The sequence below is a fragment of the Brettanomyces bruxellensis genome, chromosome 3, assembly GCF_011074885.1.
Source record: "Brettanomyces bruxellensis chromosome 3, complete sequence".
Taxonomy (NCBI): Eukaryota; Fungi; Ascomycota; class Pichiomycetes; order Pichiales; family Pichiaceae; genus Brettanomyces; species Brettanomyces bruxellensis.
The window spans coordinates 288,505-304,857 of record NC_054684.1 but is presented as its reverse complement, the minus strand read 5'-3'; the positions used below and the strand labels follow the sequence as shown (position 1 = coordinate 304,857).

General features: G+C 38.5%; 7 protein-coding genes across 7 annotated transcripts; 1 reads left to right on the top strand and 6 right to left on the bottom strand.

The window, feature by feature from the left end:
- Nucleotides 1-93: 93 nt before the first annotated feature.
- On the bottom strand, nucleotides 94-3,489 carry BRETT_000114 (uncharacterized protein; the record flags this gene model as incomplete). Its single annotated transcript, XM_041278687.1, has 1 exon — nucleotides 94-3,489. The coding sequence occupies one exon, from the start codon at nucleotides 3,487-3,489 to the stop codon at nucleotides 94-96; it is 3,396 nt and encodes a 1,131-aa protein (XP_041134882.1).
- A 635-nt stretch (nucleotides 3,490-4,124) lies between these two features.
- On the top strand, nucleotides 4,125-5,417 carry BRETT_000113 (uncharacterized protein; the record flags this gene model as incomplete). The annotated part of the gene is made up of 1 exon (XM_041278686.1): nucleotides 4,125-5,417. One exon carries the CDS (start codon nucleotides 4,125-4,127, stop codon nucleotides 5,415-5,417), a length of 1,293 nt encoding a protein of 430 aa, XP_041134881.1.
- A 537-nt stretch (nucleotides 5,418-5,954) lies between these two features.
- Nucleotides 5,955-7,319, bottom strand: ERG13 (3-hydroxy-3-methylglutaryl coenzyme A synthase; the record flags this gene model as incomplete). The annotated part of the gene is made up of 1 exon (XM_041278685.1): nucleotides 5,955-7,319. One exon carries the CDS (start codon nucleotides 7,317-7,319, stop codon nucleotides 5,955-5,957), a length of 1,365 nt encoding a protein of 454 aa, XP_041134880.1.
- A 1,435-nt stretch (nucleotides 7,320-8,754) lies between these two features.
- BRETT_000111 (uncharacterized protein) lies at nucleotides 8,755-9,435 on the bottom strand (the record flags this gene model as incomplete). Its single annotated transcript, XM_041278684.1, has 1 exon — nucleotides 8,755-9,435. One exon carries the CDS (start codon nucleotides 9,433-9,435, stop codon nucleotides 8,755-8,757), a length of 681 nt encoding a protein of 226 aa, XP_041134879.1.
- A 963-nt stretch (nucleotides 9,436-10,398) lies between these two features.
- BRETT_000110 (uncharacterized protein) lies at nucleotides 10,399-12,279 on the bottom strand (the record flags this gene model as incomplete). The annotated part of the gene is made up of 1 exon (XM_041278683.1): nucleotides 10,399-12,279. The coding sequence occupies one exon, from the start codon at nucleotides 12,277-12,279 to the stop codon at nucleotides 10,399-10,401; it is 1,881 nt and encodes a 626-aa protein (XP_041134878.1).
- Nucleotides 12,280-12,613: 334 nt separating this feature from the next.
- On the bottom strand, nucleotides 12,614-12,922 carry BRETT_000109 (uncharacterized protein; the record flags this gene model as incomplete). The annotated part of the gene is made up of 1 exon (XM_041278682.1): nucleotides 12,614-12,922. The coding sequence occupies one exon, from the start codon at nucleotides 12,920-12,922 to the stop codon at nucleotides 12,614-12,616; it is 309 nt and encodes a 102-aa protein (XP_041134877.1).
- A 397-nt stretch (nucleotides 12,923-13,319) lies between these two features.
- BRETT_000108 (uncharacterized protein) lies at nucleotides 13,320-15,773 on the bottom strand (the record flags this gene model as incomplete). Its single annotated transcript, XM_041278681.1, has 1 exon — nucleotides 13,320-15,773. The coding sequence occupies one exon, from the start codon at nucleotides 15,771-15,773 to the stop codon at nucleotides 13,320-13,322; it is 2,454 nt and encodes an 817-aa protein (XP_041134876.1).
- Nucleotides 15,774-16,353: the final 580 nt, after the last annotated feature.

Genomic DNA, 16,353 nt, shown 5'->3' with positions numbered 1-16,353 from the left:
TGTTACCGGGAATACATTTCTCAATAAGTCGCCGACTATTATGGAATGAATGTAGAAAAATAATATACATTATAAAACATGGAAATTTTATGCTTAAATCCAGATGTCTAGCTCTGAAATACCAAGATCTTCTGGATGCTCGTCCACTTTCGGAACTTCAGCCTTGACCTCCGCACCAACTCTCTCAAACCTCGGATAATATGGGACCATTGCATGAGCAGATGAAATATACATTCTATTATAAACTCGCCAATAAGACGCCCTCACTTTTCGCGCAGGGTGAAAAAGTCCAGGCATGACGTAGTTCATCAGTATACCAACCCCAAGAGCATATCGTATACTCTCTATAGCATCAACAACACGTGTAATCACATGTGGCGATGTCTCAAATATATTTGGCCATAACAAATTCAAAAAATTAATGAAAGCATCCTCATAACCGAGTCCCATACTTCCTAATGCCATATGCTTTACAACGCTTGCGGCCGTTTGCCTATGAATTAATCCTCTTCCTGTTAATGCTTCAACAAGCAATGGTGTCGTCGCATAGATATAATCAGCCCCCTCATCCCCAATATACTCAAACATAAAAGCTAACGATTTGAGAATACCATTTTGAACATTTTTGTCCGGATATCTATACTCATTCATAAGAGCAGGTAACACAGTGTATGGAAGGCACACCTTCGCAACAATACCAATGGCAACAGCGGTACAAACACGAAGTTGTCTTTCTTGAACACGAAGATTATTTAAAAGTGTGACAAGAACATCAGAAGGTCCAATTGCCTGAGCAATAAGACCAAATGCTTTATTGGCAGACATCCGCACTTTTTTAACAGGAGCCTTTAGCATTTCCAACAATTCAAAAGAAATTCTCATCCATTCACGATGATTAATATAATCTTTTGCTCGTTCTGCGATATCAGCAATTAAATCTATAACGTTTCTTTGAACTTTCAAATGTTTATTTCGAAGAATTGGCGTCAATGTCGCCAAAATTTGTGAAATCGGAGGACTTAATACATCCAAGGATTTTACATTCTTTATAACTGCTCTTAAAGCACCAAGAATGGATCCTAAAACAAAGGGATAAACCTCCCCAAGAGACTCGTAAAGAATTGTTCCCAAACGGATCAAGAGATCTTCTTCACTGCACAGAGCTAAAACAGAAATGGATTTCTCTATCATATCGGCAGCCTGCTCTCTTACGCTGCCTTCTTTATTTTTCAATCGGTATAACAAAGCACTGATGACGGATATGTTATGCGGCTTCATTCGTATACCCAAACTTTCCGTAATATAACCGAATCCATCTGTGACAATCTTTCCATCCGTTTCCAATCCTTGATGCTGAATACAATAAACTATGCCATCTAGCAGACGGCTAACAGTCCGGTCAGTAAGTTCAAAACTACCTTGCTTTCGGATTATCATGCTTATTGTATTGAGTGCCATCTCCCGAAAAGTCTCCGAACTATCTTTCAAAGTAATGAGAATTCGGTCAACAACTGCCACGGCACCAACTTTTAATGATAAAGAGTAGCAAGCAGAGATACACATATTTGAGGTTTTCTTTTCCAAAGCTGACCTACGAGTCCAGAAATTAGAGAAAAAGTCATCAAGAAAATTCTCATCAGTGAAAAGCTCCTTTGATAATGAATCCGTCGAACAACAAATTTCGATGATGCGCAGAATAGCATATTTCATTTGAATCTCCGGTGAGGAAAGTTGTCTTGAGACAACCCTTAGGACTTGTCTTGCATAATAATTGCCATACTCTTCATCCATGAGAGGAATCAAAGAACCCAAGGCTTCAAGAAAAGCGGCTAAACTGCGACCTCTGTGACGCTTCAAAGCCGTGAGTAATGGTTCGATAACCGGTTCAAAAGACTCAAAACCATATGGTTTCGAAGCCCTGGCCAACGAGGCTATTGCTGAAGCAGCTGTTGTTCGTACAGTGAGATACTGATCCTCGACATTTGTTAGAACACAGTTAACGAGACCATCAAGGTGGGGAAGGATACGGGGACCCATTAATGCTGGAATTTGCCTGATTATTCTGACTCCAGTATGACGAGCCAACCAACTCTTTTTCGAATTGCATATAGCTTTCAGAAAGGGAAGCACAACCTGTAGGCCAAGTGAGGACGCAACAACTGCAAATGTGACCGAAACAAGGTTACGAACGTAATCATCGGGGTGATCTATATCCACACGCAAGGTAGATATCATATATGCTAGTCCAACGGCTTTTGCAAGATTTGAAACGATAGCACGGGCTTCTTCCCTAGCGTACTGATTCTCATCAATGAGAAGTGGCATGATAACTATTAAGATTTTCCTTGTGTAAGGCCGGACCATAATGTCAAGAGCAAACATAACACGGCCAATAATTTTAACCAATAGATGTCGTTCTTCTTCCTCCAAAGACTTGCTCATAAGAAGGGGAAGAACAATATCAAATATCACCTTAGGACCAAACGTTCTTGTCTTGACCATCAATTGCCGTAGACTTATCTTCCTCACATTTGGTTCGGAGTTTTTAATACTCAAAATCAACTTCATGCACTGCCTCTCTTTTAACTCATCGGATGATAACTCAGAATCTGGAATGGTTCGAGTTTCAATTAACTTTCCAAAAACAGCCACATCTGACTCCTTGAAGTACATTAACGGATGCAAGCCAGGGACGTCATGAATTAAATCTGGATTAACGGAACTGCGCATCTCTAATGCCATATGGCTTTCTTCAGGTATGGTATACCCATCATTAACGTTTCCCTCACCATAACTCAGGGTCGAAAGATCGGGCATATCCAAAGATCTGAGTTCATAATTTGAAGGAACCGGCACCGTCTTGAAGCCAGGCGGAAGTAATTCATCAAGCACTTTATCAGACAAGGGTATACCATCAATAACAGGCATCTTCTGAAGGATTTCCTGCTTTAGTTTTGTATCATCTGAGTAGTCTTGTAAAGTTTCGTCTACTTGTCTCGTTGCCGAAATTGGTTGGCTTAACTCCAAGTCCTCCGGTTTCACATCCCACAAACTTTTCCTTGCAGACTTTTTTCTCATCTTTCTTGGCGGTGTCTTATCCCCGGACGACACTCTAGGAGGTGTCCGATCACCAGATGTGATTCTAGGAGGAGTTCGATCGCCATTGTTTTGTGTTACTTGCTCCCCGTTCGCTTTGCTATCCACAGTCTTAATGCCTTTATCTATCTTATTCGACTTGACAGAATCTTCCACCGCTCCATGTCCAGATAGTTCGCCATACTTGAAGTCTCTCTCACTTGATGCCTGCTCAAACAAAACATATTTTTTTCTATCATAATCATTTTCGCCAGATCGCAACAGTCTTTGTTGAGCTCTCTTAGACAAAGCATCGGGTCGACTCGAGTTCTCAAAATCTTCCGTTAATGTCTGCTGCAAATCATTAGAGATAGTGTACGATGATGTTAGTCTCTGCTTCTTCTCAGAACTCATCTTAACTTCAACACTACACGCCTCGTTCGAGTTTGTATAAATGTGGAAGCTCGTATCCTAACAATCGCACTTGGTAACAATTCAAATGTTCCTTTTTCATCATCCACAGCCTTCAAAAAAAAAAAGACAGGCAGTGCAAGGGGACAAATGAAAATCAAATTACATATAAAACGGCCTGGGCTTGGGTTCTTCTAGATAGCGCGGCGCACAGCCACAAAAACGCGAACATGCAAATTTTTTTACCCCCCTCTACTGGAGAAGGTCTGGAAGAAAAACGCACAGCCAGCGTACTAAATTTATCTTGGTCAACTTTGAAATTCAGATTCATCATTGAATACAGAACACATTCTTTTTCAAATTTGCATACCTCTTCTTGTCACTGCTCTTCAGGCTAAACGTTTTGTAACTCACGTTCGCTACTTGACTGCATCCTGCGAGGCTGAATTTAGTGCACTTATAGAGTAACTACCATTTTGAATCATCGGAAATTCACATATCAGTTACTCTACAATTATTGAACCGGATCATTTAGCTGTGACACGTTGCGATCAAACAATCATTCAACAATTTTTTTAAATATCTCATTGACGGTATAACAAATATAAGTACGGAACATAGTATCATACATATTGACAATGCTTTCTAAGGCAAGCTTTATAGGCCTACTACTTCTCAGCCTCAAGCTGCAACCACTTGCTTATGCTGCAGTTGCTGATGACACGACAACCACAGCAGCGGCAGCAGATACCACGACAACGGCAGAAGCAGCAGCAGCAGCAGCAGCAGAAACTACAGATACAACTACAGCAGTAGCAGCAGCAGCAGCGGAAACGACTGATACTACTACAGCAGCAGTAGCAGCAGCAGCAGCAGCGGAAACGACTGATACAACTACAGCAGTAGCAGCAGCAGCAGCGGAAACGACTGATACTACTACAGCAGCAGTAGCAGCAGCAGCAGCAGCAGAAACTACAGATACAACTACAGCAGCAGCAGCAGCAGCAGAAACTACAGATACAACTACAGCAGCAGCTGCTGCTGCAACAACTGTTGATACAGCAACAGAGGCTGCAACGACTGCAGATTCAAGCACTGCATCAAGCGACTCAGCAGATTCCACGGCCACTGCCAATGGTGCCGAAAACGGAGACACGAGCGGTGCCACAATTGTTGGAACGTGGACATCAAAGTCGAACGCTGTTTTTACAGGGCCAGGCTTCTATGACCCAGTTGATGAACTCTTGATCGAGCCTGCTCTCACTGGTATCTCTTACAGCTTTACCGAGGACGGATTCTTCGAGGAGGCCCTTTACCAGGTGACGCCGAACCCACAGAACCATTCATGTGCCGCTGCAGCATTGATCTTCCAGCATGGAACTTACGAGGTGGCCAGCTCGGGCAAGCTTACTCTCACACCGTTTGCCGTTGATGGAAGACAACTTCTCTCCGAGCCTTGCAGTGATAATGGCGTTTCGACATACTCTAGGTACAATCAGACCGAGATTTTCAAGGGCTTCAGTATCTACGTTGACTCCTATCATGGAAGATACAGATTGAACTTGGTGGAGAGTAACGGTGAGTACATGAGACCTCTTTATTTGGCATACAGACCTCCGCAGATGCTTCCGACAATGACTTTGAACCCTACCGACTCTCCAGACAGCACCACTGTTGTTGGAACTGGCGGTGGCTCTAGTTCTGCAGCATCTGCATCTGCATCTGCATCTGCTGCAAAAGTGAAAAGAGACGGTGCACGTGTGATAGGTACAGCAAAGCCAGCTGGCCTTTCTCAAAGGGTGAAAAGATCACTTCAGAATAGATACAGGACAAATGCCGTCAAGCAGCCTGCCTTCAATTATAATTTTTGGTGGTGGGTTTTTGTGGATATGATTATTGGAGGCGGCCTACTTTTTGTCTTCGCACATTGATCCATCATCATATCGGCATGCATATTTTTTTTTTTTTTTTCTTCTTCTTTCTCTTTTCCTCCTTCTTTCTACGTTGTATTTAAAAGTATGTATCTAATTCCAGGGCTAAGCTTAAATTAAAAGAAAGGAATGAGTGCAAACGCTTTGGCATGTTAAGTAAAATCTAGAAAAACAAACAGCATCCACACTATATTAAATATTTTAAAACTTAAGGGTAACCAACATATGTATGATATATGCCTGTTGCCTAATGTTCTAACAAAACGAGGAAAAAGCAAGGAGAGAATGAGGGGAAAAGTTGAAATGACAAAGGATGAAACAACAACAAAAATAGAACAGGAAAATAACAATAACAATAATAATAATATGAATGGAGTTGATATTTAAACAACCCCATTTGAAGCTCCATGTATATGAGCAAAATAAATATAAGTTAGATGGGACTTTGCGAGGTGGAAATCAGGCTGTGGCCCGAGAGAAAAATCAACAATTATCTATCATCACTCTGAAGAGGAACCATTTCCTCAATTTCCCGAATCAGGCCAATGTCTCCTCATTCTTGGCACCTTTTCTGGTGTAAGATCTTCTGAACTTGTCATCAATCTCTTTCAAATAATACGTTCCCTCTGGAATGTAATCGATACTTCCAACAGGCTTGAAAGACTTCTTCATGTATGCTTTTTCTCTCAACTCAATAGCTTCCTCATATTCCTTTGGACTCTTCTGAATTCTGGAGTCCAATCTCTCCTTAACAGAAAGAACCTTCGTGATCTTGGAGATGTCACCAACAACCTTCATAGACAAAAGAGTAGCGGCAAGACCAGAACCATATGAGAAAAGACCAATTCTCTTTCCCTGTAGTTTCTCACTGCCGACAAAGTACAACAAGGATGACAAACAACCCCAACAGGAACCACTGTAAGTGTTTCCAATATTAGTTGGCAGCTCCAAAGATGGCTTAACCCGTTCCTCATATTTATCTTTGGCAAGAGCCATAAATTTACGTTGAAGAGCCTTGTCAACAAGGGAGTCCTCGTACGACATTTCATTGTAAGTCTTGGCATCCAAATCTGGGATCAAGGAATTGTCTTGCATGTAATCGTTGTAAAGGAGTCTAGCGTAAGACTTAACAACCAACTTACAAGTAGGAGCATGGAAAGCATTGTAATCAAAGTAATCCAAACCAACAGTGTCAGTCTTGGAGTTGCTCAAACCACGTGCCTTAGCCTTCTTTGAATAAGCTTTGTAACAGTGGTCAACTGCCTTGACATAGCAGGCCATTGAATAGTGTCCTGCGACGTAAGGATACTCACTAGCAAAGTCAGGCTTGTAGAAATCGTAGGCATGCTCCATGAAGGATCCTCTAACAGGATCAAAAACAATTGGAGCATCAGGACCAATCAAAAGAGCAACGGTACCGGCACCACCAGTTGGTCTTGCGGCACCCTTGCTATAAATAGCAATATCACCACACACAACAACAGCATCCCTACCATCCCATGAGTCGGATTGGACCCAGTTTATAGCATTAATGACGGCAGCAGTACCACCGTAACAAGCATTAATGGTGTCGACTCCTTCAACATCTGTGTTATCACCCAATAGTTGCATTAAAAGGGTTTTCACGGACTTAGATCTATCCAAAAGGGTCTCAGTACCGACTTCCAAACGTCCGATGTTGTTCACATCTATGTCATATTTGTCAATAAGATTTTTGAGAACTGTTAATGCCATTGAGTAGATGTCTTCACGATCGTTGACAAAGGCCATATTTGTTTGACCTAAGCCAATGGTGTATTTTCCGGTCGAAGCACCATCGTACTTCTCCAGATCTGCCTGGTGAACATATTGGCCAGGAATGTAGAGCTCAAGAGCCTTAATACCGACGTTTTTTGGGGACATTGTAAAGATTTTTGTGTGAATTGAAGATAGGGGAAACAGTGAAGATCTCTAAGAAAAGACAAGATTCACTAATAAGAGGAAGAACCTAATTGAATGGGAAAACCTGCTATTTAAACTCAATCGCCAAACAATTCAACTAAATTTTATCGCTCAAAGAACTTGTTTAAGGGAAACACTGCAGAAAACAGTAAGAACCCAAAAAAATCCACAGTATAGGCTTTATTTTAATACCTAATTTAACGAGGTGATAAAGTATAGAACAATGTGAGAAAACAGGCTGATAAAATTTTTATAGACAAAACATCAACTTAAAAGAAACAAGAGGGATCACCACCTAGAACCTTTTTTTACCACTTCTTTTTTTTACTGGCTGGATGATAGGCACCTTTTATATATGTATATTTCATAGATATATTTCTTAACAAAATCATTCACTCAACTCATGCTACTCGGAACCTCCTCTTTTTTTTTCCTAATCAAGAAGTGCCCTTTTGCCTTCTAACTTTATTCTTGGCACATCTGGCAATAGTCGTGGCAAGGTGAGAAATATTACAAATAAAGCCCATAAAAAATTTCTACGCTCTACTCTTGGGAAAGGTTTATTCATTTTTAGTAATGCGGAACGAGCAAGCGTCAAATTGTTGAAAAAAATAAAACTTACAAAAAAAAAGAAAAAGAAAAAGAAAGGGCTTCAATGAAGAAAAAGAGGAAAAAATAACTGGAAAGAGGAAACACAACTTATTGAGGTAAATTTAAAAGCAGAGAGGAGGGAGAATGAGGAACCTCCAAACATGTAGAATGGAAATCTTGACAGATGTTCAAACACATATATTTTAAACTGGCGAACGATCTCATATGCCTGCCAAGTTCCTAAAGTAATGCGGCACGATGTGTTGATTGTAGTTACAGCGGGGTTGAGTAAGAGCGGAGAAGCATCAGAATTTATGATGTAACGTATTAATTATTTCACATATGCGTTAACTAGCAATTCAAATCAATAAAGATACGGAGAAAATGTACCGGAAGATATTCGTATGCCGTATTAATCCACAGAAGTTCTCGGACTTCTACCTGTGAAACAATATCCGAGACAATCATAAAGGTACTGTGGACAACCGGCTATCGGGGAGGGGAAAAAAGATAAATAATAAAGAGGACAATCGAACACTGCTAATACGTACGTATCTAAGGATTCGATAATCTCATTCCCTAGAATGAATAAAATCAATCAAACTAGTACTACATTGCACTTAAAGTATAATTTATCAATAAATATTAATGTGTATGAATTTGTACCAAGAACCATTATTAGAAAAGAATAACACCATGAGAATACCGGAAGTGCCAAATAAAACCATCACCGATGCGAACCGAAACAGAATGCGAGAGACAACAAAAATAAAACAAAATTGGTCAATTAAACCAACAAATTTACCTAATGTGAAGTAAGCCAAAGTTCATAATTTCTTGCTGCTATGTTACTGTGCCTCTTTTCTTCAATGATAAGAGAATCTATTTTCTTCTCATAAGTGGAGAATCCGTAGCTAAGGGTTTCCTTCTCGGATTTAGGAGCGTCATATAGCCACTCGTAATATTTTGTGCTATTTCTGTTTTGTTCTGAAGCAAGTTCGTCTTCGTTTGAAAAATCATCGGTATCAGATCCATTGTCCAGATCAGACATAAGTGATGGTAGAGAAGAACTGTACACATTATTTGTATCTGTAACACCTTCAAACTGGAAAACATCATCAAGCTCTTCACCTGGAGCCACAATATCTACACTGTATTGATTGCTATTTTCCTCGTAGGAAGTGGATTCTGGTACAAAATCCTCTTCGTCACTAGAAGAATCAATAGAGTTCGAGGTAACCATAACCGATCCGTCGATCGGCCTTAGGCGACGCGAAATTGACCTGCTTGAGGAAGGTTGTCTTTCGTGCATTCTAGTTCTGTAGGTTATAAGATTTCCTCTAGTTGCAACTGGTGCCAGTCCTGTGTTAGAATCCTTTTGTCTGCACTCTGAAGAGCAATATAAAGAATTGGAATTATCCTCGATTGGTGCTTGATCGACTATGCAAAAACGGTCCTGTGGAAATACCGTGTCTTCAGTAAACATGTTATTATTCTTTAGTAAGACAGCTTCAGACAAAATTATAATAGACTGATTGTAGGATTGATTAGTCGACTGAGTTAAATGCTATAGTAATTGAAGTAAGATATAGATTGAAGTATAAATGCATACAAATGTTTGAACCTTCTACAGTTACATTTCCGGAAATTGACCCTAACTTATACCTATCAATAACCCCACGTATTATTATGCTTGAAACTTTCAGTCATTAGTAAAGATAATGTATGGCGGAAAATTGAGTCAACTGAGATGGCGGATGACCACAAAAAATTTGGATGCCACAGTGGTTATTTGGGGCTTTTCCAGCATTTATCAGGAACAACCTAGTTCCTCGTGCGCTAATTAGTAAGAATTAATTATTGAGAGCTGAAGAAAAGTTTTTCAAAGAACAATCTGAGGTCACGTGTATTGAAATAATTGAAAGTTTACCGAAATGTGCACGTGTGGATTAAAAAAAAATTGTATGGCTCACTCGCAATCCAAGTTTAGAGTCAGAGATTCTTGTTATCGGAGTTAAGTAAATAAATAAAATTGTGTCAGAGTGAAAAAAAAAGTTCCAAGAGATAAGGATCGGATTTCAATGATGGTTACGCTGTTAATTTGTAGTGGTTACAATAGTGGTGGCTTTTTATTTCCTTGCTGTTTTCTTTAGAACTTATTTTAGTCCTTCTCTCCCATAGTCTGCTGTTAGGTTTGGCGCTATTTGGTTTGGCATCAAGCTGGATGGGTATACTATTCAGATAATATTTCAAGTTACTTTAATTTATTTCCTTTTACCATGGCTGGGAAAAAAGGGACGCCAGGCTTTATTTACATTCGTAATGCACCGCGCTTCTAAAAAACTTAAGGCGATCCGTTTATTTTCTATGCTATATACGCAAAAATACGCTATTTACAGAATTGCGATGACTAACTCCAATTTTATTGGGGCATAGCTTAAGATGTCGTCTAGACATCATTTGGTTTGACCAAATTCATGATTGCTTTAAAGAGCTTTGCACTTAACTCGACCATATTCTTTTTCCCGGTTCCTAGATTGGCAATTCCTATTTGTTCATAACTCTCCAACTGTGGCAATAACGTTTTGACAGTTTCAAAAGAGCTCAAACTGCTTTCAGACTTCAAATCTCCGGATCGCACATACATTTCACACATCTCCGTAAAAAGTCTTAGATTCTTTGATATTAAGATCATATGAAGTGCGGTATCTCCGTTACTGAGTAGATCGAAAATGATTTTCTTGAAAACTTCAAACTTGAGAATTTGTCTCTTCTCATGAAGTTTTTCAATTATGAGAGAGAAGCTTTTTGCTGTTTGGGATATGTGTTCCTGATCCATCTTTAATATCCACTCTTGCAACTGCGAAATCGTGTCACACGATTCAATAAGACTATCATATATTTCTTGTGAAATGTGAGGATAAATCATAATAATTTCTTGCTCAGAAACACATAAGTCATAAATATCCATTAAAATATTACCCGGTAAAATCCTCGAATTATCCATCTCCAATGCACCAACCAAGTGTTGACTTTTAATATCATCCTTGTAAACATTTCGGTAGGTCTTTCTGATGAGGTCGAGATAGAAGAAAACATCTCCTGCAAAGGAAACTGCTTCCGTATCATCCATTTTCAAAAGACCAGTAATGAGGGATGTAAAGTCCTCTGCCGTGAGAATCAATTGATAATTTTCGACTCGAAGCTTCCATAAATTAAGAAAATTAGTTAAGTCCCTCGTCGCCGTAAAATACTCCGAGAACAATCTAAACGTCTTTCTGTTTGGCTGGAGATCTTCATCATCCATGTCCTTCATTATGCGGCTAAATAGATTGAAATCTCCATAATTTAGGGCGCATTCAAGAAATAAATTATACTGTTCGCACAACCTTCTGTCATCAGGGGGTCTTGGACCCATTCGTAGAATTTCGTATGCTGAAATATCGAACGTCCGTAATAGCTTCAATTTTGCCCAGAGAAATTGTATACTTTCATCTGGTGTCATAGGAATTCCACATTCCATAAGATTAGAGTACAACGTGGCTAAAATTTCTGGATCAACTTCTTCCTCACTTTCAACCAAGAAATGTAGGAATATTTCCAAATCATAAGAAGGCAAGTAAAGAAAGGGCGATTCAGGTAAACTTAAGAATGCTTTAACCACCGAACTTATGGATGCTTGTTTAAATTTTCTTTTCTCTCTTTCATAATTATGAAGCTCGTCGTGGAATTCCTCATAAAGTAATTCATCTGGAATGGCTTCACGCTTTATAGCCATTCTACTATCTATCACCTGGGCTGTCTCAAGACCTTCAAGATATGAGGCGGCCGCAAGAAGGTACGCCATATTTGGATTCTTCTGATAAATAATACTATACTGCGGATCTTTTTGTAGAGTATCCGCAAGTACCTGGGACCCGAAATTTTCAAGAAATGGACTTAGAGAGCTCATAAAATCACTAGATAGTTCTTTTACTTTGGGTTCCATAGTAAAGACATAAAGTTGTGCTCTTATATCAGAAATTTTGTCTATATTTGATTCCTTTATTCCATTCTGCAATGCAATGTACCAGTCCAATCTCTTACTGGAACTCTTCGGATTTTCTTCACTACTGTTTCCATTTTCTTGCAGATCAGCTTCTGTAGGTGTGTTCTCAATGTTTATATTTTTTTCGTTTAATACTTTTGATCCAGTTTTGCTTTCTTTCAGAAACCTTCTAAAGAACTCAAGATCATTATCATCTTTTAACTTACCTTTTTTCCCTGGAGAGTTTGTTGTATTCCTATTTAACAGCTTGGCATAATTTCTGGTTACAACACACGCAGACATTTTAGTCGTAGACCAAGCACACTTTCGAGCCAAATTTCTCACCAACAACGAGTTACCAAACATTATAACGCAGCCTTCCTAGCAAACAAATGTGGAAACTAGATCCTTACCAAAACTAAACGGGTAAGTCTTTTAAGCCTTCTGTTGACAAAGAAAAAAGTGGGGGAGCTCTAAAAAAAGTGGATTACCGAGGAAAACAACCAAACACATCTCGGTCATTTTTAGTTCAGCTGACAACGTAATTAACAATGTATATTTGCATTATAACTTAACAAAAATTTACTATAAAGTGTCATGTATGACTCTATTTACAAGCATCAGCCTAAACTCGCCATCATGACTGTTTATTTATCCTGGAAATATACTCTTTACTAATTAAATTCCAGGATCTCATAAATTTCGATGCACAGTCAGATATACACTTCTCGTCGGCTGTACTTAAACTATCTGATGGCTTAATAATACATTTTTGAAAGCAATTTTCCGATAATGCGTTAACCAACCCCGTAGCATATGCCGTAGCCATTTCCTGTGCTATGCTGTTTTTTATTTTGCTTTTAACTTCTAGAGCCTGGGAATCAGCAGCTGGTGCCGTAGATCCTTCATTTTTATTTCCACCACCAAAACCAAGAAAAGACCCCATTTTGTATGAATGTCGCACAATGTTGCAACGCTTAGGTCTTTATAATACGAAGGAAATGATCTTTAGATTTTGTATGTTTGTGATTGATTTAGATGAACACAAGCGTTCGGAAAAAAAAAGTTAAAACTTTGCGATGAGCGAAAAAATGGAAAGGGCGGTGCCAGCAACATTTCGAATCTGTACGTGATGCCATTACTAAATTATCACACTTACAATTCTCTGCTATTTTCAGTACTAAAGAACATTGTAACCTTTTACTTTGTTTTACAACACTAACCAAAATCATAAATTGCACTAAACAATATATACTTGATAGCGTACAAGTGTTAATTACGTTAGAAAACAAACATGCTTTAATTACTTTTAAAAACTTTTATTGTAATACGTTATTACAAGACTAAGTGGAGTCACTACTATCATCATTACCATCACCAAGAAAATCATCTAATGTTTGAAGTCGGTACTTGTTAACATTAGATCTACTTTTCCAAGAAGGTTGTGGAGTGTCATTTCGATGGTTATCCAAGTTCGGTGAGGACACTACCCCAGATGATCCCGATGAAAAAATCCTTGAACTTGATAACCGCTGTCCAGAATTAAGGGATGAAGAACTAATTGCATTAGAATCAAAACCGTAATCCTTAAGCTCAAAGCTCTGACATCTTAGTTCATTATAATACTCCAAGTCGGAAGAATCAAGACGGCTAGGCGTAATTTCCTGATACTTTCTGATATACTCAAAGAAGTCTAAATCCTGCGAGTCCAAAGAAACAGCAGGCTTAGGTTTCTCATTTTGAAACGCGTAAAGTGCAAAATCTATGACGTTAATTTTCTCATGACACCAAGAACATACATTTGGATCCTGAAGCAAGCTGTCTATATCAAGCCGGGAAGAGTTTGCTGGCTTGGCTGGACAATACACAACATTTGGAAGAAGTGATCCAACAAGACGTGACCTATCACGAATGTCTACATCACGGTCATACTTTGTTAGCTGAAGCACATAATTAAAAGTCTTGAAAAGAGCATTTCCGTTTAATGTAAACTCAATACCGTCCTTTTTGTAAGCATATATATTCCGGGTTACTGACTTGGCAAGAGAGCCCAATATTGCTAGCTTCACAATAATTTCAGATTTTTTAAAATGTGATACTAGGATTCTAAAAGCATCTGGGAGATAGTCATGCAAAGAATTCATTTTGATCACATCTCCTTGTGTCGCCTCACTGCTCTCAGAAAGATCGGGAAAATTAATAGCAAACTCTCCTATAAGCCATATGATGGATGCTTTAGCCAATGATGTCATACTCAAATCATCTCTAGCTCCATCATTGTCATTATCAATCTTCAATAACATTCCAACTAATTTGATAAGTACATTAATATGACTGACAAGATCATTCTGTATCAATTGTTTCAAACCGGTTATACTTTCACTGACGAGCATATCATCATCAGAAGAGTGCAACTCATCCATTAAAAACTGCACAATCAGGAATTTTTGCTTGGACTCTAAGTCAGACATTATTGTTTTAGTAATGCTCTTTATAGCAAAACATCTCAATAATATATTGTTGTCAGTATTATTGACAAAAAACTTAGTTTCAGTAAAGATGAAATTGAAATTTTTAGAGGACATCATGGAGAACAAGATCTTTAATTTCTGTTTGCATACCAAAAAGCTGTCATGCGTGACAGGAACGAACGTAGAAATTTCAGATGGTTCTAATGTAATCAAACTTTTCCCAAGCAAATAATCAATTTCAAAAAGGGCAATTTCTCTCATGTGCTGTTCATCAAAGCTAGAAGTTGCAGATCCAGCCGCATACCTCAATAACGCAGGAACAATATTTAAATGGCCCACGGCAAATGGAAAAAGGCATGTTGCACATTTTGCGACTGCAAGCACAACGGCTTCGGAATCACTATATATCAAGATACCCAAATGTGATAGCAAGTCACGTAACACAGTAGGTAACTCATCTTCACTTTTTACTTCTTCTGTTGAAGGAAAAAATAGCTTAGCATAATCTGTTAACATATCCAACAAAGCAACAGTAGAGTAATTGTCCAAATATCCAAGCTTAGTGATAAGATGTAAAAGCTTTGGGTGAATCAGATCAAAACATCCAGGAAAAATCTTTCTAAAACAAAGAATAGCAGATCCAACAACATGAGGATCACTATCACTCAGTAATACGTCAACGTAGCTATAAAGCTGATAACTCAGTGAAGATGTATCCTTTAGAAGTGAACCTATACTCGCTCTTTCCTCCTGGGAATATACCTTGTCCAATTCAAAGCAATTACGTATAGCCACTGCTGAGGCTGATCGTACTAAGGGTGAAGAATCCTTGACCGTTTTCTTGAGTGAAAGTGAAAGAATAGGAAGAATAGACGGAATATCTATTTCACTCAAACACCTTATGGCTAAGGCTCTGCTTATACAATTCTTACTAGAGAGAGCCTTTTGCATTGTGTTGATTGATAATAATGATACATCAGGTTGTTGCTCACTAAATCGAAGTAAGATATAATAAACCAATCGCCGAATCTTCAAGTTGCCGGAGCTCACATTCTTGATAATATGTGGTAATAATTCTGTGACATGTTCACACTTCTGTTTCGTGGACATTAGACGAACTATAAATTTTAAAATAGTATACACCTCCTTCCCATTTCCAGAATTTAACCCTTTAATGGCCTCTGCTGTAGTGAAGAATGTATCATTGGAATAATAATTACTATTGATAATTTTGGTGAGTGATGGTGGAAGGTATTCTTTTGAAGACTCAAAATTGAGGTTTCCAAAAAAGGTCCCAATGTTTTTTGCTAATTTTGAATCACTCATTGAATGAATAAAAATGTGTGAGCTACTCCCTTATTCTGGCGAAATCATGATGGTGTCGAAGAACAAAGCAAGAATGGCAAACATCAGTTGAAAATGATTGACAAGTAAACAGAGGGAAAAGAGAAAAAAATGATAAAAAAAAATAAGGTTACAGGCGCGTCCATAGTCTTACGTGAAATGGCTCGAACGTACTCATTTTTTGCATTACAACATGTCTAAATGCAGTACAATATTATAACATTTCCTTCATTATTTGTGTACGACTATCAATTAGAGGCTATTTTCTTGGCTTATTCTAAGGAAGTAGTGCAATCTGTGCTGTCTTTTTTTTTTTTGCAAATTAAATTAAATTTGCTATTTTATCGTTCATAAAATTATGTAATTGCGGAATTTCAGTCCAAGCAAAAAGGGCCTTACTTGCACGCATGGATAACGCCAAACGTGCCTGTGAAATTTTTCCTTATTAAATCAAGAAAATTCGTTCATTCAAACTCGGCGAAAATTTCTCGATACGATAGCTGATTTGATCAGAATTTCCCGAATGTGTAGCACAATTGACAAAAATTCGGACCAGTCCTTG